General features: G+C 41.6%; 4 protein-coding genes across 4 annotated transcripts in view; all 4 read right to left on the reverse strand.

The window, feature by feature from the left end:
* LOC109469449 (tectonin beta-propeller repeat-containing protein 1-like) overlaps window positions 1-10,600 on the reverse strand; it is a 20,080-nt gene extending 9,480 nt beyond the window's left edge. The window contains exons 1-2 of the mRNA XM_019767969.1: window positions 10,420-10,600; window positions 309-536 (exon numbers count right to left, since the gene is read on the reverse strand). Of these exons, the coding sequence (XP_019623528.1) occupies window positions 309-536; window positions 10,420-10,600 (409 nt within the window). The remainder of the gene's footprint in view (window positions 1-308; window positions 537-10,419) is intronic.
* A 145-nt stretch (window positions 10,601-10,745) lies between these two features.
* LOC109469460 lies at window positions 10,746-12,966 on the reverse strand. The gene is made up of 2 exons (XM_019767979.1): window positions 12,281-12,966; window positions 10,746-11,317 (listed from the first exon to the last, which is right to left on the reverse strand). The coding sequence occupies exons 1-2, from the start codon at window positions 12,944-12,946 to the stop codon at window positions 11,033-11,035; spliced, it is 951 nt and encodes a 316-aa protein (XP_019623538.1). The 5' UTR covers window positions 12,947-12,966; the 3' UTR covers window positions 10,746-11,032.
* A 1,528-nt stretch (window positions 12,967-14,494) lies between these two features.
* On the reverse strand, window positions 14,495-16,900 carry LOC109469459. Its single transcript, XM_019767978.1, has one exon. It carries the CDS (start codon window positions 15,908-15,910, stop codon window positions 14,549-14,551), a length of 1,362 nt encoding a protein of 453 aa, XP_019623537.1. The 5' UTR covers window positions 15,911-16,900; the 3' UTR covers window positions 14,495-14,548.
* Window positions 16,901-18,502: 1,602 nt separating this feature from the next.
* LOC109469450 lies at window positions 18,503-19,092 on the reverse strand. The gene is made up of 2 exons (XM_019767970.1): window positions 18,737-19,092; window positions 18,503-18,570 (listed from the first exon to the last, which is right to left on the reverse strand). The coding sequence occupies exons 1-2, from the start codon at window positions 19,068-19,070 to the stop codon at window positions 18,503-18,505; spliced, it is 402 nt and encodes a 133-aa protein (XP_019623529.1). The 5' UTR covers window positions 19,071-19,092.
* Between the last annotated feature and the right edge of the window lie 6,729 nt (window positions 19,093-25,821).

Below are 25,821 nucleotides of genomic sequence, written 5' to 3' on the forward strand. Positions count from 1 at the left end.
ATTTCAATACAAATCAATAATTTATGCCAATCTAATGACGTCATTGGACCATATCATTAGATAAGATGCATATAAGACGTTTGCTTCAGAAAAATTGTAGCGCAAAGTAATTTTAAATGCCAAAATGCTTGAGTCTTATCCCGTTTTAGTATAGCGTTTTAAGTAGTCTGTTGGCTTTAAGTTGGGGCGTTGAGATTTGCGTTTTGTTACCAATTTCTATTCTTTACTTTTTATGTAGTAATAACGCCTTATATGTCTATGGAATATCTCATGACATTATTGTTCTTAAGAGATCTTCAAATTCTGACCTTGTCGAATGAAGATGTCGTCATTGGCGTTGACGCCCCAGACGGAGTGTCCTGATGAGATCTGCTTCAGTTTCCCCTCGATCTTCACCCAGCCGCTGCCCGAGGACGCTTTATTTTCCAAGGTTCCCGAACGATAGAAGATGTCGTCATCGCGATTCACTCCCCAGACTCCCCTGGACCCAACAGACACGAACTTCAGCAGACCGTCAACTGACCTCCATGCCGGGTCTGCGAAAAGAAATTACATTGTATAATATATTAGTCGATACAAATAGCAAAATTTATAAGTTATGTGAAAGGCTATTTTTCATCCGTGAGCAGGTGGGTGAAAAACCGTGCAAGACAGACTGCCAGCCTTCTAGTGGTTCTTCCCGGGCTCCAGGGGCGAGGAAAGACTCGGGGAGTGAGGAGGTGGAAGGTTGATGTGCATTTGGAGGTTTCCCTTGTTTTTTTGTTGGTGAATTTTGGAGTTAGAATGGATTTGGAATTGTTGGCAAGTTCGCACATGTGTATGAGAGTTGTCTGTCGTTGCACGTGCATTGCCTCTCGTCATGCTGAGGTCTGTTCTTCTCGCAGGCGGGGCGTGCTCGGGCAGTATGTATTTATTTATTTATGACGATTTACCACATTTGTGGAAGGATTGACATAACAGGTGACTATCACCTTTTCAAAGATGTCAAACCTGAGACCAGACTGTAATGTTTGAACCACTCACACCGGGAAGGTCCCCTACTCTTTTCGATAAGTGTGGTGGGTTCTTTAACGTGCGTGGGGTGTGGCTCTCCCAAACACGGGACCTCCATTTAACGTCCTATCCGAGGGACGTCCCTAGCCGAAGCTAGGTACTCATTTTCACCTGAGTGAAGTGAGGAAAGTCGTGTAAAGTACCTTTCCCAAGGGTACAACGTCGCGGCGCATGTTCGGACTTGTTCGGGTACGACCCGGAATCGAACCCGGGTCTCCCCGTTTCATAGTCCAGTGATGTACCACTACACCACACGACGCCACAAATGGCGTATGTATGGCGTACAAGTGTTAGCACGCCTCGCTAAAGGAAGACATCTAATTGTGGATGTGTGGTAGATGTCACAGGTACCGGTCGTGCCGGGAGGGGGACCCGGATTAGGACCGCCGGGAGCAGTGCAGCAAGCCGCCGGGGCTCAAGGAGGTGGACCGCCGGGAGCAGTGCAGCAAGTCGCCGGGGCTCAAGGAGGAGGACCGCCGGATGACCCTTGGATGGCTAACACTACAACAACGCCGACAACTCCAAAACCTAACACTAATGTATAAAGCAATAAACAACCACATCGCCATACCATTACACTCCATCCTCACTAAAAAAAAACAACAGCACAAGAGGGCATCAGCTTCGTTTTCATACATTTTCATGTAAAACAGATGTCTACAGAAGTAGCTATTTCCCAAGAATAGTAATCGAATAGAACAGCCTGCCAGTTAATCTAGTTAATGAAACAACAACCGATGAGTTCAAAGCTGGGGTGGCCAAGCAATATGGCCATCCCAGCGCCACACATTAACCACATTTAACCCTGGCCGACTATTTTGTATATATCACAGTTTCAATTATTTCCTCTTTTCACATTGCCATACTATATATTTTTGTTTGTTTGTGCACCACCACTGGTCGCGCAGGGTACTGCCCCCCCCCCTGGACGTTATACCCCTTGAGGGGAGCACGTCGTCAAAACGTACTGCGCCTGCGCAGAACCCTGTATTTTCACGGTTTTCGGTGGATTTTTGCTCAACGTTGCATCAGAAATTCGCCTGTTGCAGGAGATATCTTTTCCGACATAACATTTGGAAACTACAGACAGAGTGTTAACCTTATATGAGCGAATTCAACCTTATATGAGATGTTCTGCTAAAGTGCTATGCACAATACATTACGGGTGTTGTGTCCCATGCAAACCGTGCCTTGTCCCAAACCATGTCTGGGCATGGTCTGGGACACTCGGCACGTGTCCCGAACCGTGCCTGGGAACTGAGCACAGTTTGGGACACGCGGATGCCTTGTCCCAAACCGTGCTTGGGACACTCGACGCGTGTCTTAAACCGTGTCTGGGGAAAATCTACATTCTGGGACACGCGGGGGACTATCCAGAGCCGTGCCTGACCGCACACAGTTCTGGACACGTATTATTTAAGATTGCGTGCTATTAGACTGAACACAGTTGTCATAAGATGTGTCCCAAGCGAGTTTCTTTCTTGTATTAACTAGTCTCTGTATATTATCATCTAAGTTCATATCGACCAACCATAAGGCTACGTTGTGAGAAAACTGCGCGTTTTGAAAGCACATGTTGTACACAGACTCGCAAAATCCCAAGTAATCTAACCATATAATAAATCGTGGGCGTGAATAATTATGTTTAGGTCCCCGCCAATCACTATGATTGACAGCGCTTCCGGGCACGGTTCTGGACAGTCAGGCTGTGTCCCGTTCTGTGCCCGCTCAGGCACGGAATGGAACGGGCACAGTTTGGGACAAACTGACAACTGACAACTTATGTTTGGTCGACATGAAATTAGATAATAATATACAGAGACTAGTTAATACAAGAAAGAAACTCGCTTGGGACACATCTTATGAGAACTGTGTTCAGTCTAATAGCACGCAATGGGACAAGCTTTAAATAATACGTTGTGTTGTATCAAGAACTGTGTTCGCACTGTGTTGAAGAATGATACAAGACACTCTGTTTGGACACTACATGTAAGTCGTAGACCAGCGTGAAATGTAAAAATGTACTTTACAGAGCAAGAATTACACCGATTTTTTCTTATTCTTGCCCCGGAAATCAAGATGGCGGCCGTCGTGCAGTAGGTGGATTTTCTGCGCTCAGACCCTTTGCTTACGATCCGTTTATTTGACGCTTACCGACGTTTAAAGACCCTGTCAATGTCCCTAGACGGATGGTTAATGGTTAAGACACGGTCTAAAAAACGTCAACGTCGCTCAGGGTCCGGTAGTGACGATTTGAACAGTTCTACACGTTTGACCGGAGAAGACGCTATGGCGGACAAGCTTCTAGACGAGTTAAAAGCCACAATCGAAGCCGCGCTTCAACCCGTTCACGAAAAGCTGAATGACATGGCTACAGCGAGAGACGTACAGTCTCTACGGGAAGATGTGGAACGGGTGCTACAGTATACCAGGAGGAACAGTTTACGCATTCGTGGCATCCCTGAGGTTAACAAAGAAACTGGGGAGATGTGTGTGCATAAATTTGTTAATTTTTGCAGAGTTAAACTCGGCCTGCGGATTTACAGCCGCAGTGCATCGATCGCGCACACCGAGTCGGCACTAGGAAGGAGAACGCTACGCGGCTGATGCTGGTCAAGTTTGTATCCTGGCAAGACCGTAACCGCGTGTTTCGTGCACGGAGCAAGCTGAAAGGCAAGCGCGATGAGCAAGACAAGTCTCTCCTGGTCCTGGCGGATTTAAACAGACAGAACATGAGTATCTTCTCAGCGGCGCTTTCTGCCAAGAACAAAGGTCGGATCAGAGACACATGGGTGGATGCTAACTGCAGGATCATGATAACTCTGATGGACAAGACAACCAAGAACATTGACTGTGTTGAAGACCTGCCTTAGTTTTCACAGATTAGTTAGATGACTGTGTGTGTAGAAGAAACTGTTTTTGATCATTCTAGAACATGCGATTTCTGTACGTATCGACATGTTTGTATTCTCCATATAAAGAATTCTCACCTGTTCAAAGCGCGCCCATTATTATTATGCTAATGTATGATCTTCTTACTTGTAGACTTTTTGTTTTGGCCGATTGTTTTACATGTGACTTCTCTGAAAGTCTGTATTGAAGACCTCCTTAGTTTTTACAGCTTAGTTAGATGACGGTGTGTAGAAGCCCTTTTTGATCTTTTGTAGAACATGCGATTTCCGTATCGAAAGGTCTGTATTCTACACATGAAGAATTCTCACCTGTTCAGAGCGCGCCCATTATTATTATGCTAATGTGATGGTCTTCTTCTTGTGGACACTGTTTTTGAAGTGGCCGTTTGTTTTTCATGGGACTCATTTTCCGTATTAAACATATGTATCTGATGAACTCTCAGAAATATGGATCTTTATTTTAGTATGGATTAAGGTGTTTTTGTTAATTGTAAGCTTAGGAGTAGCGCTGTCCTTTACGTGCCTGGTTGATGGTTCAGCCAAACAATTTTCTTGTTTTATTTTCGTTTTTGTGTTACATTTGTTGTTATAGAGCCCTCCCTGATTCACGTGTATATTCAGCCACAGAAATTGATATGATAATGAAATATTGTCAACACATTGAGGCAGTTTTTGATTTAAGTATAATTTTGAACAAAATGAAGTATTTGCTTGATCTTTTTGATTATCCTCTGTTAACAATCAGTTTGGATTTTGTAAGAGATTACTATTATGTTCCATCTTATTTTGTTATCTTATTTAATTACTATATAGAATTTTTGTGTTCAAAATATCGTTATATAAGTTATGATTCTGTTGATATGATTTTGTACCTGAATTACCGTAATCACTCAATTGAATTATCATATGAATTATTTTGTTACTTTGTCAAGCTATATGATTCAGTTACTCTAAAAAAAATATTCAGATTTATGGCTAGAATTTCAAGATTCCAGACATGTTTGATCAATACGTACCTTGTACGTAATTCTTGTTTGAGTACATGTCTAACCTTATTTTCAAGTGCTTTTTGCTTTATACTATTTAATTTTTGCTTTGACATTGACTTTGATTATTTGAATCATTTTGATTTGAACTCAGTGTTATGGCAAATTGTTCCCCAAGTTTATTTCCTTTGTAGATCATCAACATCAAACTCAATCCGACGCCCCGATGACCTCTCCTGGCTTTCCTCTCCGAGACGTTTATTTTCCCAGAAGTCATGTCTAAGGTAGAGTGTCATATTTCTAGTTATAATTGTAATGGGCTGGGGGATTCCTAAAAGAGAAGGGGGCTTTTTACTTGGTTAAAAGAAAAACCGTACCATATATATTGTTTACAGGAAACACATACTACTGTTAGCCTGTGTATACACAAGCTCTCGGCTGGAGGTTAATGACCGGGGTGGCAACCTAGGGCGGCGGCCGCCAGGAGCGCGATTTAGTCAGGCTAATACTACTGTTAGAGATGAAAATATATGGCAGAACGAATGGGACGGTCAGGTAATCTTCTCGCATGGTACTTCCAATCAAAGGGGGGTAGCTATTTTAATTAAGGTCAACGCCAGCGCCCAGGTTCATCAGGTTAAGACTGATGAGGCTGGGCGGTGGATTATTTTAGACATCGAGGTAGATAATTTACATTTTTGTCTTGTTAATTTATATGCTCCAAATGACGACTCTCCGTCCTTTTTTAAGGAATTGGAGGAAGTAATAAGTACATTCGACATAAGTGATGAACACCTAATTGTGGTTGGGGATTTTAACACAGTTCAGAATTCCGCTATGGACAGATCGGGGGCCCGACTACGAAATTACCACCCTAACTTGCTTGATGCTATTTCAGAACTGAAAGGAAATTTTGATCTGCATGATGTATGGCGTTTTCGAAACCCTAATGTTGTCCGTTATACCTGGCGGCGTGGGCTCTATGCTAGTAGATTAGATTATTTTCTAATATCCTTTTCGTTATTAAACAGAGTTACTAAATGTTCTATCGCAGATAAGTTTAGATCGGACCATAATCTGATCACTTTATCTTTTGTAACTGTGGACTTTCCGCGAGGGCCGGGCTACTGGAAATTTAATCAGTCCCTTCTTGAAGACAAAATTTTCCTTTTACAAACAAAAAAAGTTATGTCCGAATTTTTTGAAAATAATGTCAACACCGCAAACCCTCAGATTGTTTGGGATGCGGCAAAATGCTTTTTACGTGGCCATTGTATTAAGTACTGTAGTTGGAAAAAGAAACAGTATTTGGTGAAAGAAAAGCAACTTAATGATGAAATTAATATTTTACAAAATGAGATCGATAATACCGCATCTCCCCAACCCGCACAACTTGATGAATTAATATGTAAACAAAAATTATTGGAATCATTGTACAACGAACGTTTAAATGGTATTTTAATAAGGTCAAAATCCAGATGGATTGAGTTAGGGGAAAGATGTACAAAATATTTTATAAGTTTAATTCGTCGTAATTATACAAGAAAAAATATACAAAGACTCAAGAGGCCCTCGGGTGAAGTTACGTCTAATCCGCACGATATTCCATCTGATCAGGTTGATTTCTTCTCTGCACTTTATTCGTTTGAGGACATACCAATATCCCTAACTGATGAAAATTGTAATGGGTTTTTCCCCCGAGACTATCGAACACGATTATCTAATGAGCAGCAAAAACTTTGTGAAGGACTTATATGTGAAGAAGAATTAAAAAACGCAATCCTTTCATTTCAGTCTGGGAAATCACCGGGACTTGACGGCATACCCGTAGAAGTATATAAAACGTTTTTTGATATTTTTTAAACAAAACAATGTTAACTTGTTTTAATTATTCTTTTGACAACGGGTGTTTGTCTGACACTCAAAGGAAAGGGCTTATTTCCCTACTTCTCAAAAAAGATAATAAAGGCATTGACAAGGACCCAACCGCTATAGGAAATTGGCGCCCCCTAACTCTTCTAGGATGTGACACCAGAATTTTATCCAAGTGTATTGCTTTGAGAATTAAACAGGTTATTGCAGACATAATTGATAAGGATCAGACGGGATTTATCAAAGACAGGTACATAGGGGATAATATTAGAAGATTACTTGATACAATTGAGTACTATGAGCAAGAAAACAAGCCAGGGTTAGTATTTGTAGCTGATTTTAAAAAGGCTTTTGATACTGTTAGGTGGGATTTCATTTTTAAATGTTTAGAATATTTTAACTTTGGACCGCAACTGATAACATGGGTTAAGGTTTTGTATAGAAAAAACAACAAGTTCTATTATTAATAACGGTTATATTTCAGTTCCATTTACTTTAAATCGCGGAGTACGGCAAGGATGTCCGTTGTCCCCATATCTTTTTCTTATGGCGGTTGAGATTCTTGCAATTAAAATTAGGTCAAATCATTCTATTCGGGGTTTAAGGATCTATGAAAAAACTACAAAAATATCGCAATATGCCGACGATTCGAATTTTCCTTTTGAACCAAATTTAGAATCCTTTTATGCCTTGTTGTCTGATTTGGAGCGTTTTCTAATATTTCCGGCCTTTCTTTAAATATAGATAAATGTAAAATATTACGATTAGGTCCCTCGAAGCTCTCGAATTTTCGCTTACCTACACATTTACCATTACAGTGGGTTGATGGTGATGTTGATTTACTAGGTATCAATATTCCTATAGATATAACGTCAATTACCAGTACTAATTTTGAACCCCGACTGGAAAGATTGGATAGATTACTACGCCCCTTAAAGAATAAATATTTATCTCTTTATGGTAAAGTTGTTGTCGTCAATACCCTGGTGATTCCCCTATTTACAAATTAATTTCAAGTCTTGCCATCCCCAAATGACTTATTCTTCAAATTATATGAAAAGAAAATATTTTCCTTTCTCTGGGACGACGGTCCTGAACGAGTCGCAAGGAAGGTTGTGTACAATACTGTGGAAAATGGAGGATTGAATTTAATTAATTTGCGTGCATTCAATACTATCATGGGTTCCAAAACTTTACTTTCACCCAGAGTGGTTTTCATCTTGGGTAATAGTTTTCCATTCTCAATTAAGTTTGAGTTTATTCCCTTTCTATCAACTGTCCTCGGTGAACTGCCTTTGTTTAAAAGGATTTTTTGCTGAAGTTTTTAAAGCCTGGTTTACATTTCAGCGCATAGAACCTATGTCGCCATCAAATATACGACAACAAATAATTTGGTTAAATTCTGATATTATTATTGACGGCAAAACCATATGCATTACTGCATTGTTAAATAGGAATATTTATTTTATTAATGATTTGTTGTCTCCAGAAGGACATTTAATGTCGTATGCAGAATTTTGTATAAAATATCCCAATACGTGTGATCAACACAGATATTTACAATTGATTTCTGCTATACCAGGCAAATGGAAAAAAGTACTTAGCAGTGAGAAGTGGAAGGAACTTGTGTGTTTGCCCACTCAAAGAAATTACAAATGGTTACGTGATAAAAAAGTAAACAAAAGCATGTATCTCCACTTTCTCTTGTCTATCAAAGAAGTTAGTTTACCCGAGAAAATTAGATTATCATGGTTTTACTATTTTGACAAACCAATACCATGGCGAGAAGTTTTCACAAATTTATATAAATGTACAATTGATCCTAGTAGTAGATATTTTCAATACCGTCTGATCAATAAATTTTTACCTTGTAATAAAGTCCTGTATATATGGAAATTGGTGGACTCTAGTTCCTGTTCGTTCTGCCATAACGATGAAGAAACCTATGTTCATGTTTTCTGGGAATGTCCACATGTTGTACTATTTTGGAATAATATACAAAATTGGCTAAAAGAGGAAACTAATACTAGAAAGGCCGACATTTGCTTGGGAGCAAATACAGCATATTTCAGTCCATCTCCCTCCCACGCAAAAGTGGACTATTCCAAACTTACCCCAGTGCAAAACTGGAATATTCTCAAATGAATTATATAGTAGCTATGTAATTGAGAACAAAGATGCATGAACAAGCACTTTGAGTCTCGACAGTTTTACTTACAAAATTTCACATCACCACTCTTATCTCACAATACTATTACAGGTACTTACAATGATGAGATTTGATACATTTTGAAGGTCTAATTGCAAAGAAAAGGAAACTATACATGACTATATATTGATTAACTATAAAACTATACATATATAAACTATACATATTGAACTATACATTAATCAAATACACTATGACACTATACATAAATATTGAATAAGATGTACATGACTTGCATATACTCTAAAACACTACATTCATACATGAAATAATCAACATATGATTGACATGATTTTATATCATACATGTACTATGCCACTACAAATATCAGATGTTGAATATGCTATACACGACTTGTATACACTAAGAAACTACTACATTCATATTGAATAATCTACACATGGTTGGCATAATTATACCTGTATACCTTACATTTTCTATGTAACTACATATATTATTGATATTTGAGAAGATTTACATGACTTGTATATACAATTATTTACAAAATTATATACCATTCATATACTATGTGCTGTATCCTTCTGCTGATGGCTGGTTCCTCCCCGGTCTGTTTCTCCTGGACCAAGTTCTGCTTCCTTCCCTAGGAGAGGTCCCACCTAGGCCTAGAGGAAACAGGACAGTAAGATTTAAAAGCTGAGCCGAAACCAAGGACCTATAACCTCCTTGCAGAAATCATACATTGTAATTAGTCAATTCTTGACTTAAAAAAATACAATCTACGTGTGCACACTTTGCTACTGACACAACAATTTTCACCTGACATCATCTTTTGTCAAATATTTGTAGATTCTTCTTCCTTCTTAGCACAAGCTTACCTGCTGTATGCTCTGTGCAGGATCTTCCAACCATGTAACTGCTTGACCCTTGAAACAAAAGAAAAAAATAGATTTATTACAGACTGTGTTACAATAATGAACATCTCTAAACAAGGGATTACATGGAAATTTCTTTTTAGTTAGAATGTGACAATAACAAGGAAAATGGAAGGAAAATATAACAATACCATTGATGGCATTACAAAAATAAAACGTATATCAAGGAATGAAGAAAAACGTATGGGATATGTGCCAAATCCAATGTGACGTTCTTAAAATGACTGGTCTCCTGAAAGAAACAAAACTGGATTAGATAGAAAATATGGTATGGAGTGAAATTTTATTGATAATAATTGAAAGAAACACCATTTTTGTTGTTGATGTAATTTTTCATTTCGTCATTTATTTTACATATTGTTTTTCATTCCTGAGATCTACCCCCTGCACCGGGGTCTCTACCCCACTCATCGGGGTCTTATAGCCTGGGGCCTCTCTCTTTTCCCCTATCCACCTCTCTCCTCCCCAATTACGGGGGGAGTTCCGTGGTTTACCTCCCTCCTCCCCAATCACGGGGTTACCTGCCTCCTCCCCAATCACGGGGGGGGGGAGCTCTGACCTCCCTCCTCCCCAATCACGGGGGGAGCTCTGTGGTTTACCTCCCTCCTTCCCAATCACGGGCCGGGGGAGGGAGCTCTGTGGTTTACCCACCTCCTCTTTTTCCTTCCTCCTCATAAATCACAGGGGAATCACAATATTCATTACAGCATCAAACTACATTGTACTCCTTGACAACTCAAGTATGGTATTTAGTGAAATTTATAATAATTAAGAGAGCATTTTTGTTGTTGTTGATGTCATTTTTCATTTATTTTACATATTTTTTTTTCATTCCTGAGATCTACCCCTTGCATCGGGTCTCTACCCCATTAACCGGGGTCTCTACCCCAGTCACCAGGGGTTACTTTTTCCACCCTTGTCCCAATCACCGGACAAGCTTGTGGTTTTCCACCCTCGTCCCAATCACCGGACAAGCTTGTGGTTTTCCACCCATGTCCCAATCACCGGACAAGCTTGTGGTTTTCCACCCTCCTCCCCAATCACGGGGGGAGCTCTTTTTCCTTCCTCCTCACAAATCACAGAGGAATCAAAATATTCATCTCGGCATCAAACTACATTGTACTCCTTGACAACAACTAAAGTACTACCTTCATCCTCTGACTGCTCTGGTACCTGAGCACAACACAACACACAATATACTGCATCATGGTAGCTGTAAAATGTCTGTATCACACCATGATTTACAACATGTGATAATGCTGACATGTACACATGATCGATGAGAGTTCCTTTCATAGTCGTAGGAGCCTCTATCAACTGTTCATAGCCATTTCTCATCAAACATGACTGAATCTTTTTGTTATCCTCACTCGACAGTAAATTCTCATTAAAGTCCACGGCGGTCTGTCACTACGGCATTCTTTCCCATTGCTATGCGCGTTCGAAAAGGTATCGGGTTACAAAACGCTATTTTGGCCTGTTTTGGACTACCCGTAAAATATTTGAAAATAAACAAATAATATTTAGGGGTAAATTTCGTCAAATAATAATGAAATTATCGTCTTAACATCCTTTAAATGTTAGCTTTTTATGTTAAATCTTTGATTTTTTAAAATTTCGCTCAGAAAGACGATTATTTTCGGCTTTCCGAGCACAAGTCTTGTCACGTTTTTAGGCAAACATCGTTCAAACCTGGCTACGTATATTACCCCAGATCCCCGATTTTTATATTTTTCGCAGACTAGGAATAAGATGAAAAATCGTGTTTTAGGGATTTTTTAATTTCTGATTTTAAGTCTAGTTTTTGTCGACATATTGGTGAAAAAATGGCATTTTTTGACATTTTTCTCACTAAATTACCCATAATTCAAAATTGAGGCCATTTTTCAAAAATCCCTAAAACACGATTTTCGGGACAACCGTTACAGTCATTTTGAGCCGTAAATGGGGTATGTTTGACTCTCCATGTTTCCAGGTTTGAACGAGTTTTGGAGACATGTCATATCGCCAGAAAGTGTGCATTGTGTTATTCATACTGGTGTAAAGAATCATTACAGTATTCAAGGTCACCCAAGGATACGACAGTAGCTTCGCTACATGTTACATACCCACCAAAAAGTATAGCGGGCATGTACTGTCCAGGAAACTGTTTGTATCTATAGAAAAGTGTTGTTTTTTTATCTGTTGCGAGGCACTCAGGCAGAAGGGCTTGTTTTGCCACTTTATTGTAAATGACCGCAGGTGACCCCGAAATGGAACGCGGGTTTGATTCGAATTGCCCAGATCGAACACGATCGAACACAGTTCGGATTCTATGAAATGTGGGAACTTTGCAGCCCAGATTTGACCACCGTGGTCGCCCAGTATGACAGTGTTGTTTCTTTCCACTGCAGTCAAGTGCTGCAACAGTTTCTCCAAACTGGATATGAACAGGTCTTTGAGTACATTCGGCGCTCTATAAATGGCTACAATAATATGATCCATGCCTTCAGCAGAAACTTGGGTAACCACACATTCTAGACCGATGTCATCTGGGATGGGAATTTCTGAGCACCTGTATACATCACGAACATACACAGCCACACCGCCATGAGGGGCATTACTTGTCGCACTAGAACCATCCTCACAAACACGCCGTCCTGGCCTGTCTTTGCGAAACATGTTGAAACTCTCTAACTGCACTTGAGAGGATGGCACATTTTCTGATAGCCATGTCTCAGTCAGGCATATGATATCAGCTTTGACCAAACACGTCGACTTCAGACTTTTAAAATGAGCTACAAGTCCTTCGGTATTGTGATGGACAATGTTCAATTTTGAGACTTCATTTTCAGATCTGTCACCAACATTCGTGAATGGATTAGATACAAATTTGAAGTGCTTCATGTCACTGATTGCCCCCTGCAATTCCTCGTCACAATAGATCGACCCCTGCTTATAGTCTGTGATCTGGAGACCAGCTATGGAACGAACCCTGCTTAAAGCCACATACGCCATACCTGATACAAAGACTTTTTTCATTGAGACTACTACTTCATCAGTCGTCATGCCCTGTACTTTATGTACTGTACAGGCCCAAGCTAGGGGAATTTGGTTACGTTTGACTTTACTTTTGTTCTTTAACCCTCAACAGTACACCTTCCCGGACTGATTAATCTGTACACCTGGGGTCCGCGCGGACCCCAGAACAGTTTTTTGCTAATTTTTAGAAATTATCTACATGCTACCAGCTCAATTGTTTAGCAAACTGATGTGGAAACCTCTGTGTCCACATTACATACAAAAATCATACATTTTGAACTTTTTCTATTTTTGGGTGAAGAAAAGAAGACAAGAAGAAATACCCGATTTTTAAACCCATTTCAGACTGAAGGGGCTTTTAAGGCCAAACTTTGATCTCAGATAGCGGCTAAACGGCTTGCGCTAAAAGTATCAAATTTGGGGACCTTTCCTAAAATGTCTCTGGAAAAAAGTTCATATTAGTTTAATACTAGTAAGTTGATGTTTTTTTGTGTTGTCATGGCAACGGGTTTCTAGCTGGCATTTTTTTTAAATAGAAGTAATTTTGGTTTAAACATAAAAATTTTCTGAGTTTTATATTAAATTACACTTCTTTTCCAACATTAATAACATCTTACATAATTAAATATTAAAAGTTAAATCATTTAATATGCACAGAATATGCTAATTTGATGACGTCATTGGTCAAAATCCAATATGGCGGACTATATTATTAGCTCTGACGTCATATGACGTCATAATTACACCAAAGTTATTAAAATTTAATTCTATTACTCCACCATGTCTGAAAACTTGGCAGACATACGATGAGTGCATAAAAACATATAAAAACGGAAATAAGGTAATGTTTAAGAACGCCAGTGTATCCATTATGATCGAAAGCCGGCTGGGGTTCGCGCGGACCCCAAAAGAAAATCAGATATAATTTTTTTTATAAATGGTAGAAACGGAGTTTTCTGCACTGTGTTGAGAGACAACTTTGTGGGTGACAATTACCTAAAATTTCAGAAAAAAATCTTTAGAAACAAAAAAGATATTACAGAATATATAGTGCTGGGGTCCGCTCGGACCCCAGGTGTACTGTTTAGGCTTAAGTTGTCCTCAATCTGACGTACAGGAACCGAATTGACAGGTAGACTGTGGGAACTGCACTTTTTTGCCTTTCGAGAGCGCCCGCCTTTGGGTTATCAAACTACACAAAAACAGTTGCAGCTTCCCTTGCATCATCCTGACCACCTGCTACCCCAGACACTGTTCCAAATGCACCGTTCACTGGACCATCCGCCACATTGACATTTCTAGAAAGCATGACCCTAGCACCAACTCAACTTTGACAACATCAGGGAGGTCGTCTTTTCCTCCTCGAGCGAGATCTCGCCTCTTCATGGAACCTGTTGTGGGATCTTTGACGAAATCAGAGGCTTCAAAACATCTTACATCTGGACACCTGAGTCTCAACATCTTGTCATTATGCTCTGCAACAGCTATGTTAGTGGAAAAGATGTGAAGCGCATCTGCTTTAAAGTCTACAGATAACACCCTTGAAGACAGAATTTCGTCATCTTCATCTGAAAGTTTGTCTTTCTTTCTCTTTACCCTCATTCAATTCAACAGCTTTGCAAATGCAGCATCATCCTTCTGCCTCATGATTTCCTCAAGTTCAACTACTTCAAAGTTGGGATTCCACAAGTCGGAAATATCTCTGTCTCTTTCCTTGTAGAGACTTATTCCCTTGACTGGAGGAACCTGATACATGTCACCTACTGCCAAGATGCTTACATTTCCAAACAGTGCATTTGGCCTCCCCTGTCTCAATTGACGCAACCTAAGGTGAATAAACTTCATGAGTGTTTTATCGACCATCGACACCTCGTCTACAATCACAATTTTGAGGCTTTCATATTGCGCTCGCATAGCATTAACGGTACTCTCGGAAAGGTTCTGACAGTCCTTTGTCTTACACATCAGATGGAACGCATGGTGGATAGTGCTTCCACTAATGTTGAACGCAGCAGTTCCTGTGGGTGCTGCAAGCAGAACAGAGACACTGTCAGGGTTTTCCTGTGTCTGCTGTAGTAACCTGGTAGCCTCGTAACATATGCATTTGATAAGATGACTCTTTCCAGTCCCCGCACCACCCGTTAGGAAAATATGAAATGGATCTGGTCTCTTTCCCTGCGCAGTCTCCATGCACCACTTTCGCACAAAATAGAAAACCTCCTGCTGTTTTGGATTAAGTGACTGCATCATGGGGATTGCAACATTTGATGGGACCTTTGTCTGACAGGCTTCTAGGGTGAAGCTTTTTTCTTTAGGTCTGTCAGTTGGTGCTAGATCAGGAATGTCATCCTGTGTGTCTTCATCCTCGTTCACTTGATTTCCTGCGTTATTTTGACACTCGAGTCTCTCTTGCTCCAGTTCTGGGAAGATCTGGGCCCAGACGTCTTCTACAAAACTACCGTCTTCTACGTCTTTACGAGCCTGCTCGATTTCCTCCACATTCTGTTCAAACTTACGCCTATTCGCATGCACAATGGCATCAACCTTATTATTCGTATTCGACAAAGGAGCAAACCCATCAGAGTAGAATTCTTCATACTTTTCATATTGTGGTGGTTTCAACTGCGCATCATTGTAGTGTGGCAAGTACAACTTCAGCAATGTTAAGTAGTATCGCTCTGGCTCTTTTGCTTTATTAAACTTTGCAAAGCGGATGACTGCTGGCTTAAACCTCGTACGTTTTTGTACGGCCCCCAAATTATCCCTCAGCACATGCTTCACTTCTCCTCTAGATGACTGCTCACCGTTATCTTGTGTGCCCGAACGAGAAACGACACGATACTCGGAGACGAACTCTGCAGCACACATTGAACAGAAGGGTTCTTCCTGTGGTCTTGCCTCGTATCGATCCATGATGCTTGGCATCCAGATGCTTTCGTCCTCAGAGTTGCCCTCACTTGCCATCTGTTGAATGGCCGCCAATGGTTTCGACAGGCGATTAGCTTGCTCATCTGTTGGTATGAATATGACGTCTCTCGAACAATCCTTTAACTTGAGGCTGCACACTCGATACACTGCCTCCTGGGCACTCACTTCCCTATGGTGAAGGTACCTGGTGCCAACTTTTTTTCATTTCAGTCACTACATCCTCGTTGCCTTCTCTTGCCTCTTTCTGGGCCTGTTTGAGTAGCTTTCCCATTTCTCTTTCTGCTTTGCTGATGTACGACACAATGTACCTGACACAGCTATATGCATCCAAAACATACTGGATGTTGATGTTTGCATTCCAAGCCCGCAGTAGATGTGGATTGTAATTGTTCACCCACATGTCCTTTGGCTCACGCCTGAGCATTACTTGCTTCCTGGTTGCCATCAAATTCAAGGCCTCACATAACTGTGCTGTGGTGATCTTTGCCTCCTTTAGAAGATCTTCTGTAGAGCAGTTTTCTGGCTCATTCTTCTTGTCCAACACATCCCAGAAATGTTTCAGGACTGCTTCGGCTTGCTTCTTTTTTCTGAAATGGATGCCAATTCTTCATCGGTCAGGTCCTGCAGGGCTACCGGGCTGCACAGAAACGTCTGCTTTACTGGAGGTTTAGGGAATCCAAACCTACAGACCTTGCCACCTTTCTTGCACGACGTCGTATGACCTTTTCGGTGCATTTGAACCTGACTAACTATGTCAAACAACTCTTTATCCGTCTTTGGGTTGGGTAGCTGACTAGAAACATACTTGTCTACAAAAGCGCAGATTTCTTCTTCAGAATTTACATTCAATTTTGGCGCATCTTTTACCCAGAACAAACAATGTATGTGCGGACTTCCGCGCTGCTGAAACTCTGTCCTGGTGAATGTATCCACTACCTCTCCAATCGGTTGCGATGGAGACTTAATGACGTGTTTGAAAAACTGCTTGACTCGGTGATCGAACATGCGCGCAGCAGTGACAGGATTACTCTTCAAATTGTCGCAACGCTCTTCCCAGGACAAATTGCTAACTGGTACCGTGCTGTCATCTTGTCGAATTGCTTCCAATGCTTCTGGCCATCGCAAATCTGCGGCAGAAAATGTTGCAAACCACGTTGGAATCCCAAGCTGCCTTATCATTGCATACAATCCATTTAGTGCCCTGTCCCAGAATTGCGGAGTACCTCTGACTGGCTGAAGGAAGCGATAGCCTTGATCTGACCTGTAAGTCTTCTCTGTTCGACAACATTCCAGCAGATATTCTACGGCCATCACTTGTTGTAGGCGAACCTTTGCGCATAGATATGGAAATGTTCGATTGTATGAAGCGCAGTTCTGTTACATATTGTGCAAAGAATATGTAGCTAGTATCTCTTGCAAACCGTGTATCTGCACCCATAAGCCGCGCCTTGAAGTACTTGCTAGGCGTAATACGCACATCGCGATCATCATTAAAGGAAAACTTCCCAGTGGGAAATTGAACAGGGAAAGACATTGCCTCTCCTCCAACCTCCTGAAATACAGAAACTGGCTTCTCCCCCTCTCCTGGAGCTACACACAGGATGTGTTCATCGTGGTGGTCAAGAAACTCCTGCCCTATGTCTATTGGCTGAAGGCAAGTATCATGCGGCAGCCCCCGAAAGCTGTTGTCCAGTAACTCCTCCTCAGTCAGAGCTGCTTCTTCCATTGCTTCTTCCACATTCACCTGTTGAAGAATGTTGTCCATTTCATCATCTTCCATACCATCTTCGGTTGGCCCTACCATGCCATTCCCATCTTCACTGACTGACTCTCCGTGCTCTGGAATTGTACGTGCTTCTGAGTTGTCTTCCACCGTGGGTTCGGCAACAGATGGTTCGACAAGCCCTTCTTCTTCGTTCCAAGACAAAGCCCAGTCTGCATCAATACTCGTGCCCCGGTAATGTTCATTATTTTCTACAAGATACTTAAGAGCTGCATCTACTTTCATTGGACTAATCTGTCTATACATGTAATATCCACTGTACTGTAGCTTCCTCTTAAGTTTCACTTTGATTAGCAGAGCTTCTGTAGGCATTCTGGGAAGGACTGCATGTGTTTCACTTACATCTGCTGGGACACACACTACAGGACCTATAACTCCCTTCTGACCCCCTTTCGGGAGAGCGGCAACTTTCATAAATGGTATTCTCTTAGCTATACGTTGTGACTCCAGAGTATTGAGGCTCTTCAGCTCAGGAGGTATTTCTGGGAGCTTCATTTTATTACTCTGGGCCTCAAATGGAATGGTCTTTTTATTCCTCAAGTGCTCATGACAACAGTGACATACCCACTCTTTCCCCTTGGATAAGTTTACTATGGAACATGCATTTGGGCCGCAGTTTTCAGTGCATTCATGTATGTATTTACCCGTGGACAGACAGAAGTGGACATCCGGAACATACTTTTCTTTGTGACAGATTACAACTTGATCACGAAACAAAAGCCTATGGCATACAGTGCAAACATATTCTGGTCCCTTTTTGTATTCCACCTGGAACTTTTCAATGGCCTTCTTAACATCTGGTAAATTCTGGTTTCTTTCTCTGTTGATGTGCACATTTCTTTTCTTCAAATCTCTCTGCTCTGGATCTGTATGATATCTATCCTTTTCGCGGTCTCGCTTCTCCTGCGCATGCTCTTCATCAGTGTGGTAACGCTCCTTCGTTTTGTCTCGCTTGTCCTGTGCATGCTCATGATCAGCGTGGTACCGTTCCTTCTTTCTATCTATCACGCTCAGCCTGGGCATGGTCTTCATCGGTGTGGTACCGTTCCTTCGTTTTGTCTCGCTTCTCCTGCGCATGGTCTTCATCAGCGTGGTACCGTTCCTTCTTTCTATCACGCTCAGCCTGGGCATGGTCTTCATCCGTGTGGTACCGTTCCTTCTTTCTATCACGCTCAGCCTGGGCATGGTCTTCATCCGTGTGGTACCGTTCCTTCTTTCTATCACGCTCAGCCTGGGCATAGTCTTCATCCGTGTGGTACCGTTCCTTCTTTCTATCACGCTCAGCCTGGGCATGGTCTTCATCAGTGTGGTACCGTGTCTTCTTCCTGTCCCGTTGTGCCTGGGCATATGTCTCATCTTCTTGGTACCGTTTCCTTTCTCTCTCCCGCTTGGCCTTTTTCCGGTCATCATCATTGTTGTCACTCAGTGTGATCTTTCTCTTGCTGCTGGTAGCTTCTGAAGCCTCTTTACCTTCTTGTCTGCAGCACCGTGACATGCTCCTTGTCTGCCTACGGCTCAAAACTGTTGTGACAACATTAAAGTGATCCTCATTTTCATGTTGTAAGTACACAGCATTACTTGTTTCTGACATGGTCTTATCATAAATATTCTCATTTGATGGGTACTTACACCATGTCCACTTGTTGCCATACTTAGTGTACAAAAAGATGCGTATTCCCAAGAATAAAGCCATTGCATCCATTTCTACCTCTGTGGCCCATGCACTAAACCCTCCTGGACGTTTCCCATTGTGAGCCCAATCCGCACGAGCCAGGTACTGGTCCATGGTTAGTCCTCCGTCGAACCAAGACCTGTAAACATCCTCAGACAATGTTGACATAAAGTGAATCAAGTGCTGCCTTACTACATGATGATACATTTGGGTGCCACAGATATGGTGACTTATGGCTCTATAGAAGCAGTTCCCATCTTTGTCTATTTTGACAAGATCACTAGAACGAGGTGGCCCCAGAGGGATATTCCTTTGCTTCATATTATGGGGTTTTGCTACAGGGAGGTTTAACTGACCTGCAAGGTGCATTTGATCATCTGCTGTCAATGGGTTAAACATAAACTGTCCATCCTGATCCTCCCAGGCCCCTGTTACATCTACCTCTTGTTCAACAGCTGGCCCCTGCCCTGTTACCTCTACTTCCTGCTCATCAGACAGCTCCTCCTCTCTGACCTCTACCTCCTGCTCAACAGCTGGCTCCTGGTCTGTTATCTCGGCTTCCTGCTCATCAGCCAGCCTCTCCACTTACTGCTTTGCCTTCCACACACTCAACCTCTTGGGCACTTTCCTACGCCTTGGCATTTCTCCTGAAATTTACCAGAATGTACAAATATTTTTAGAACTATAGTATACATGTTATACTATATAGACGATAAACCGGACAGTGAGTGAGTGAGTTATATACATTCAACTTTAAAATTTGTTAATGTTATTGCTTGCAGCACGTACCAACATTTCCAAGATTATATGGATGATATGAATGTCCCCACTAAATATACAGTATACCTGTGCAAACTTTATATGTATATGTTCAATGCAATGATACCACACGAGCAATCGCCATGACTTCACGGTAGGCAAAGAGCGGGTGACGGTTGCCTACCAATAATTTGCGTATGTCTTTAAATAATTTGCATATATATGATGTAAACAAAAGCAGCAATCACTCGTATACAATCATTTTTACCGGTAGTAGATTTTTTGACTGAGTCTTTCAACATGTTTCACAAGGATGGGGCAGGTGGGCGTGTTTGTGAGGATTCTTCACACAATTGGGTGAATTTTCTTGCCAGCTCACAGACCATTAATTCATGGTATATAATATAATATAATAATATAATACAATATGTGGTTGCCGTTATTTAGGAACAATATTGGAAAATCATACACATGTATATCATTCCACATCATGAGTAAAACCCTAAACTATAATTTTATTATGACATTCAAAATGTTTTCAAACTATGATGAAATCTCTTAGACCAAGGAAGTCAAAATCAAATCTTTACAAAACCTCCTTGCTTAGACGATTAGAATTGAAAGGATTTATTATCAGGCCATCCCCACATAATGTCCTTGCTGCTGTACCTTCGAAAAGTGGAACAAGGCTTCGAAATTCGAATGTACGAATTTCGAAAATTCGAATACCAAACTTTTGCCCGAATTTTGATCGAATCGGTGCTCGAAAAGAACAAAGTCGTTGGCGTTCCCGTTCTCAGTAGTTTGATTTTTTTTCCCGAGCAACAGATAACAAACTACAACACGGTTGAGTTCTTAACCTCCATGTTTTCACGAAGGAAGTTTTAGTAACTTTTAAAAGGTCCTTGGTGAGAAATCAGTAAATAATGAAATATACAAGGGCATGCAAGTCATCCTACCTGCCAAATACTATTCACTAATTTCAGGCATTTGTATTAGTTTAAACAGATAATATGCAGCTGCTCTATGTCATTTTTTGGGCGGGAAAAATAATCGTGAAGTAAACAAACACTCACCTTGCCCTCGCGATCTTCGATATTTCTCTTGACAGAAAACTTCTGAACCGGCGCGACGTCTTCCTAACCAGTCGTTCAGTTGTTTTTGTAAGAAATGAAACAAAACTCTTTCGCTGTTCGGTGATAGATTTGGAAATTTCCCGTGAAGAAATGACAGAAAATTTCCTGACCGAAGTCAAAATTTCTAGATTTGGTAAAGTGTCGTCTGAGGAGTTCTCTTAGTAAAACCATCGCCGGAGATATCAGAAGGGGTGAGAGGTTTCAAGGTACTATTTTTAAAGTATCACATTGCGTTTGTATTTTTGTAAAGACAAATTATTTACATGTTCGAACTAAAATACTCTGAGTTATATATATTTTGCCAGGTTCAATGGTATTTGAGACAGAAAAATGATCGTTTATTCCGATTAAAAATAGGAAGTTTACCCAGCTTGCAGATGGAAACGTCCACTTATGCAACACAACACAATTCTCTCGTTCTCAATTACATATGTCACAAGCTTGAATAGTCCTATAATGTAATAAACCTGATTTATAGAATTTCCCCATTAATTATGCAAATTAGATCCAGATTTGCATAATTGTCGCAGAATTATGTCAAGCGTCACTTGAGCTACCTACATACCAAAAATCACGACGATACGTCCACCAGTTCTTGAGTTATCCTCTTTTGAATATTTTCAAATAGATAGCCCTGCAGTTCCTGAGCAAGCCGCTAGTCGCTCATGTAACTTCTTCCCCAGCATGAGGGCTACCTACCATCCAAATTTCGTCACCCCAGCATGTCTAGATCATGAGATATCGAAACCGGAAGTTTAGCTGCAGTACCATAACAAGTCGCTAGGGGGTCCAAAATCTAATCATTTCCAGGTCTCATTAAGACCTACCCACCTACCAAATATCAAGATAATCCATCTAAGCTTTCTCGAGTTATGCTGTTGACAGACACACACACAGACACACACACAGACACACAGACACACGGCCACGAAAACATAACCTTCTTGGCGAAGGTAATAATGCCCAATAAAACGCCTATATTCGAATCTTTAACATCTGCTTGTAGTCTAAGTTATTACGTAGTAACCAGTCACTCACCTTGCTCGGCAGTCACCAGCCAGGCGCAGGTGATCGCGATGACGCAGAACAGCACCCGGAGAAATACCATGTTCGTCCCGCACATTTCTCACAGAGTATCTCGGTAAGGTCTGGGCGCCTAAAGTACGCTCCTTCAACTAACCGAACCGCTGGTCTAATTTAGCGGTTTTGGTATTCGTTGGTTAACTTGTAACTTCAAAACAAGCAAGGAAAACATACAAACAGGTGACCAAATGGTCAGGTTGAGTCGGGTTTTGAAGCCAAAAGTGGTGCTTCCAAAATTCAAGCACCTCTTCACAGCTCAACTGCGACTGAGAAGGCTGACGGGAGATGAACTATTTGACAGCAAGCCTGTCAGGGCTATACCATTACGACCATGGGTAGAAGTGCCCTTTTAAACGACATCATCATTGTCGAAGTAACCTAATCAACAATGATTTATAATACAGAATAGATGGTGTCTATAAAAGGCAGGCATGTGTGTACGTGTAACCTCAACTAACGAACCAGGTTATTACACTTAAAAAAAGCGCGGTGCATCACATCCCCCCTCCTAGAAAGTGAGTCAGTAGTGTAAACGGCCTCCTCACTGTTACCATGCGCTGATAAACATACGGAAAACAGACACACCTGCACGCTGGCGAAATCCCTGGTCTTAGAGTTCAGAAAAGACATCTAAAATATTCATGTCCAATGCAGTCGGTTACAATGCTCGTGGATTACTTGCTACAGAGACTTGTGTTAATTGCCTTGTAATTGTGCTCAGCACGTGGAACTACCGAGCCGGTGTCACGGCACATACGTTTTATCACCATCGTCATGTCTAACGTACTATTCACCCATTCTCTCTCTCTCTCTCTCTCTCTTTCACTCACTCTCTCTCTCTCTCTTACACACACGTACACACACACACACACTCACTCTATCGCTCGCTCTCTCGCTCTCGCTCTCTCCCTCTTCCACAATAGAGTCGCTGACAGGGCATGTTGCATCGTGTTGGAGAAACATGCTTCAAAAACAAAAAAAAAAACTGTGACGAAAATGTCTTCAATAAGGAGCTTAAAAGTAAGTGATGAAAAATTAAATATTCATGGCAGCAGCCAGCCTTTCACAATGGTAATTTCTGCTGTTTGTACTCGTACAAGGCAGGAGATGACACCCACACACCCCACACAGATCTTTCATGGATAGAGAACTTTATTGACACAATAACGAGTTTCGTGAGGTCCCTAACTAGACATGAAAACAGACACGTGGGTAAAGAAAGGATGAACCTACGTACAAGACTTTAGATAAATCAACTTGTTCTAAGGTCTAAAACTCTTTGATATATTTACCATAAGGGCTATTACCTTCTAGAATGAAATTAAATTTATCTATAGCATGGAATGTAACAAATCCGGGTAAACGAGCTAGCGGAAAGAAGGTTAAACAGCTTTGTGCGTTCATCATTATACAGTGGACAATTCTGTATCTGTATCTGTATTGCCGGTATAACAGCCCTTCGGCGTAACACACCAGATTCGCAGTTCGGAGACACGCGGCGCGGCGGCAGCTGACTACATTACATGTACACCGAACGACTTGTTACACCTAACCCTTGAACATCTAACTCTAAACATTGTTTAAGCTATCTAATGACAATGTCCCTACTGTACTGAAAGAATGAGTTTTTGAACACCTCAATTTTTGGTTGATAACTCTGATACTTGAAGGCATGGCTATTTCTTGTTCTTTTCTGGGCTGGTATTAGGTACTTAGTAGTTTGTAGGTACACCAGTTTATTAGTCATTTTGTACATCATGCATAGTCGGGAAATTTTTGTCTGTCTTCCAGTAAGGCCACACCGACTTAATTTTATGGATGACATCCGCGCCTGTTTTTCGCCTGTTCTAAGAAAAGGAACACCTCCAAGGTACTGGCCTGGGTAGTCCAAAGTAGTTAACGACAATACGGAGCTCTGGATGATAGCACCCAGGCTATGCTGAAGCTCCACGACTCAAGTGTTCAGTACATACAGTACGTACAGTGCCGACTCATAAATTCCACAAAAGGCCGGCGTGTGCCGGCTTGTCGTATATGTCGCTATGTACCACCGCAAATTTTTGACCGGAATTCTTTTATTCACCCGCGCGCACTAGTTTGGGGGTCTTCTGAGGATGTCATCCATAAAATTTAGTCGGTGTGGCCTAACACACCCTGCAGGTGTCTTCCTTTGATAGCAGGCGGTACGAACGAGAGGGTGTAGATGTTGATCTCTCACGCGATCTGTTTTTTTTTCATTCCAACATTTCATGACTAGACATGGTGACGGCACACTCAAGTTATTTCAACTTATTATATGCCATCACCAACGCATGTTGACAAATACGGAATAGGACAATACTCATTTCACTTGAGTTAAGTGAGGAAATTCGTGTTAAATGTCTTTCCCAAGGGCACAAGACCGGTCTTGCCAGGACTCGAACCCGGGACCTCTAGGTTCCGAGTCTAGTACGCTACGCCACACAACCCCACACTGTCACGCGATCTGTTGGAAGGAATGTAGTTACTATGAGGATGATTTCATCACATGATGACACAAATTAGTGTGCAGGCACTTAGCTTGATCTTTCCAACAATGGCGGAGCCTTCCCTTCACTCGTCTGATTGCACCGGCCTTCTGTTCAATGGACATCGGATAGTAAGGCCGTGTTTAAGTGGAATCACCCAAACCTCGATTCGGGTAACTCACATTCCTCACATCTGGTCCACGTTCCACACACTCCTGTGAAACCGTGTCCGATCACAATTCGCTTGAGCTACATTTATTGCTGTTTGATGATAACACGCAAGGTGGCGTGTTATTAATCTCAGAGGTCAACGACCTGCTTGCTGATGCCCCCCTCCCAGCGTATCTCGGCCGAATGCCGAGGTGGTCCCGGCAGAGGCGGTGAAGCTCGTCCTAGAACGGACACATTAATTGACAATTACTGCTCTTTAAGTTGCTGCCACGTAACAGTTGGTATTGCATATAAATAAAGAAATATCATCCCGTAATCCATGACCAGGCGAAGTCACATTGAAATCACATTGCGTTCAGACGCAAATCGCGATGCGGGGAAACCGATTCGAAACCACCTCTAGAAGTGGCTTGGGATCGAGGCGCTTTCAATGTTATTTCGGAGCGTTCAGATGGAGCCACTTGAAACCGGCTTCGGGGTAAACCACATATAAACCGCCATGGGTGATTCCACTTAAACACGGCCTAATACTAATAGAGAACCAACAATGCGGACGGCAGGATCCAATAGAGTTAATGGCATTTGAATATTTCATGAGGCAGTATGCTTCGTATGCGTCACAGTACCGTTCCCTTGGCAACCATGGTGTCTCCACCAGACCCATATGGATGCTAGAAAATAGTGTAAATTGGTCTGAGTTACCTGTACATGGTAGAAACGGTCAAAGAAGGATCCACCTGTGTGTCCGTACAGTAATTGATGCCATCGTGATCAAATTATGATAAAGTGTCACATCTTCTGCTTTGTACGAGCAGCATATATATATATATATGTAT

The sequence above is a fragment of the Branchiostoma belcheri genome, unplaced genomic scaffold (genome assembly GCF_001625305.1).
Source record: "Branchiostoma belcheri isolate BF01 breed outbred unplaced genomic scaffold, Haploidv18h27 scaffold203, whole genome shotgun sequence".
Classification (NCBI taxonomy): Eukaryota; Metazoa; Chordata; class Leptocardii; order Amphioxiformes; family Branchiostomatidae; genus Branchiostoma; species Branchiostoma belcheri.

What these genes read in the sequence shown, in the direction of transcription:
- LOC109469460 (XM_019767979.1), bottom strand. Translation starts at nt 12,946, where the DNA reads ATGAAAAAAGTCTTTGTATCAGGTATGGCGTATGTGGCTTTAAGCAGG. An exon ending in ACACTGTCATACTGGGCGAC is followed by an intron (nt 11,318 to 12,280) that starts CACGGTGGTCAA and finishes ACCGCCGTGGAC; the next exon opens with TTTAATGAGAATTTACTGTC.
- LOC109469459 (XM_019767978.1), bottom strand. Translation starts at nt 15,910, where the DNA reads ATGGCAAGTGAGGGCAACTCTGAGGACGAAAGCATCTGGATGCCAAGC.
- LOC109469450 (XM_019767970.1), bottom strand. Translation starts at nt 19,070, where the DNA reads ATGATGATGACCGGAAAAAGGCCAAGCGGGAGAGAGAAAGGAAACGGT. An exon ending in CGGTACCACGCTGATGAAGA is followed by an intron (nt 18,571 to 18,736) that starts CCATGCGCAGGA and finishes CACTGATGAAGA; the next exon opens with GCATGCGCAGGAGAAGCGAG.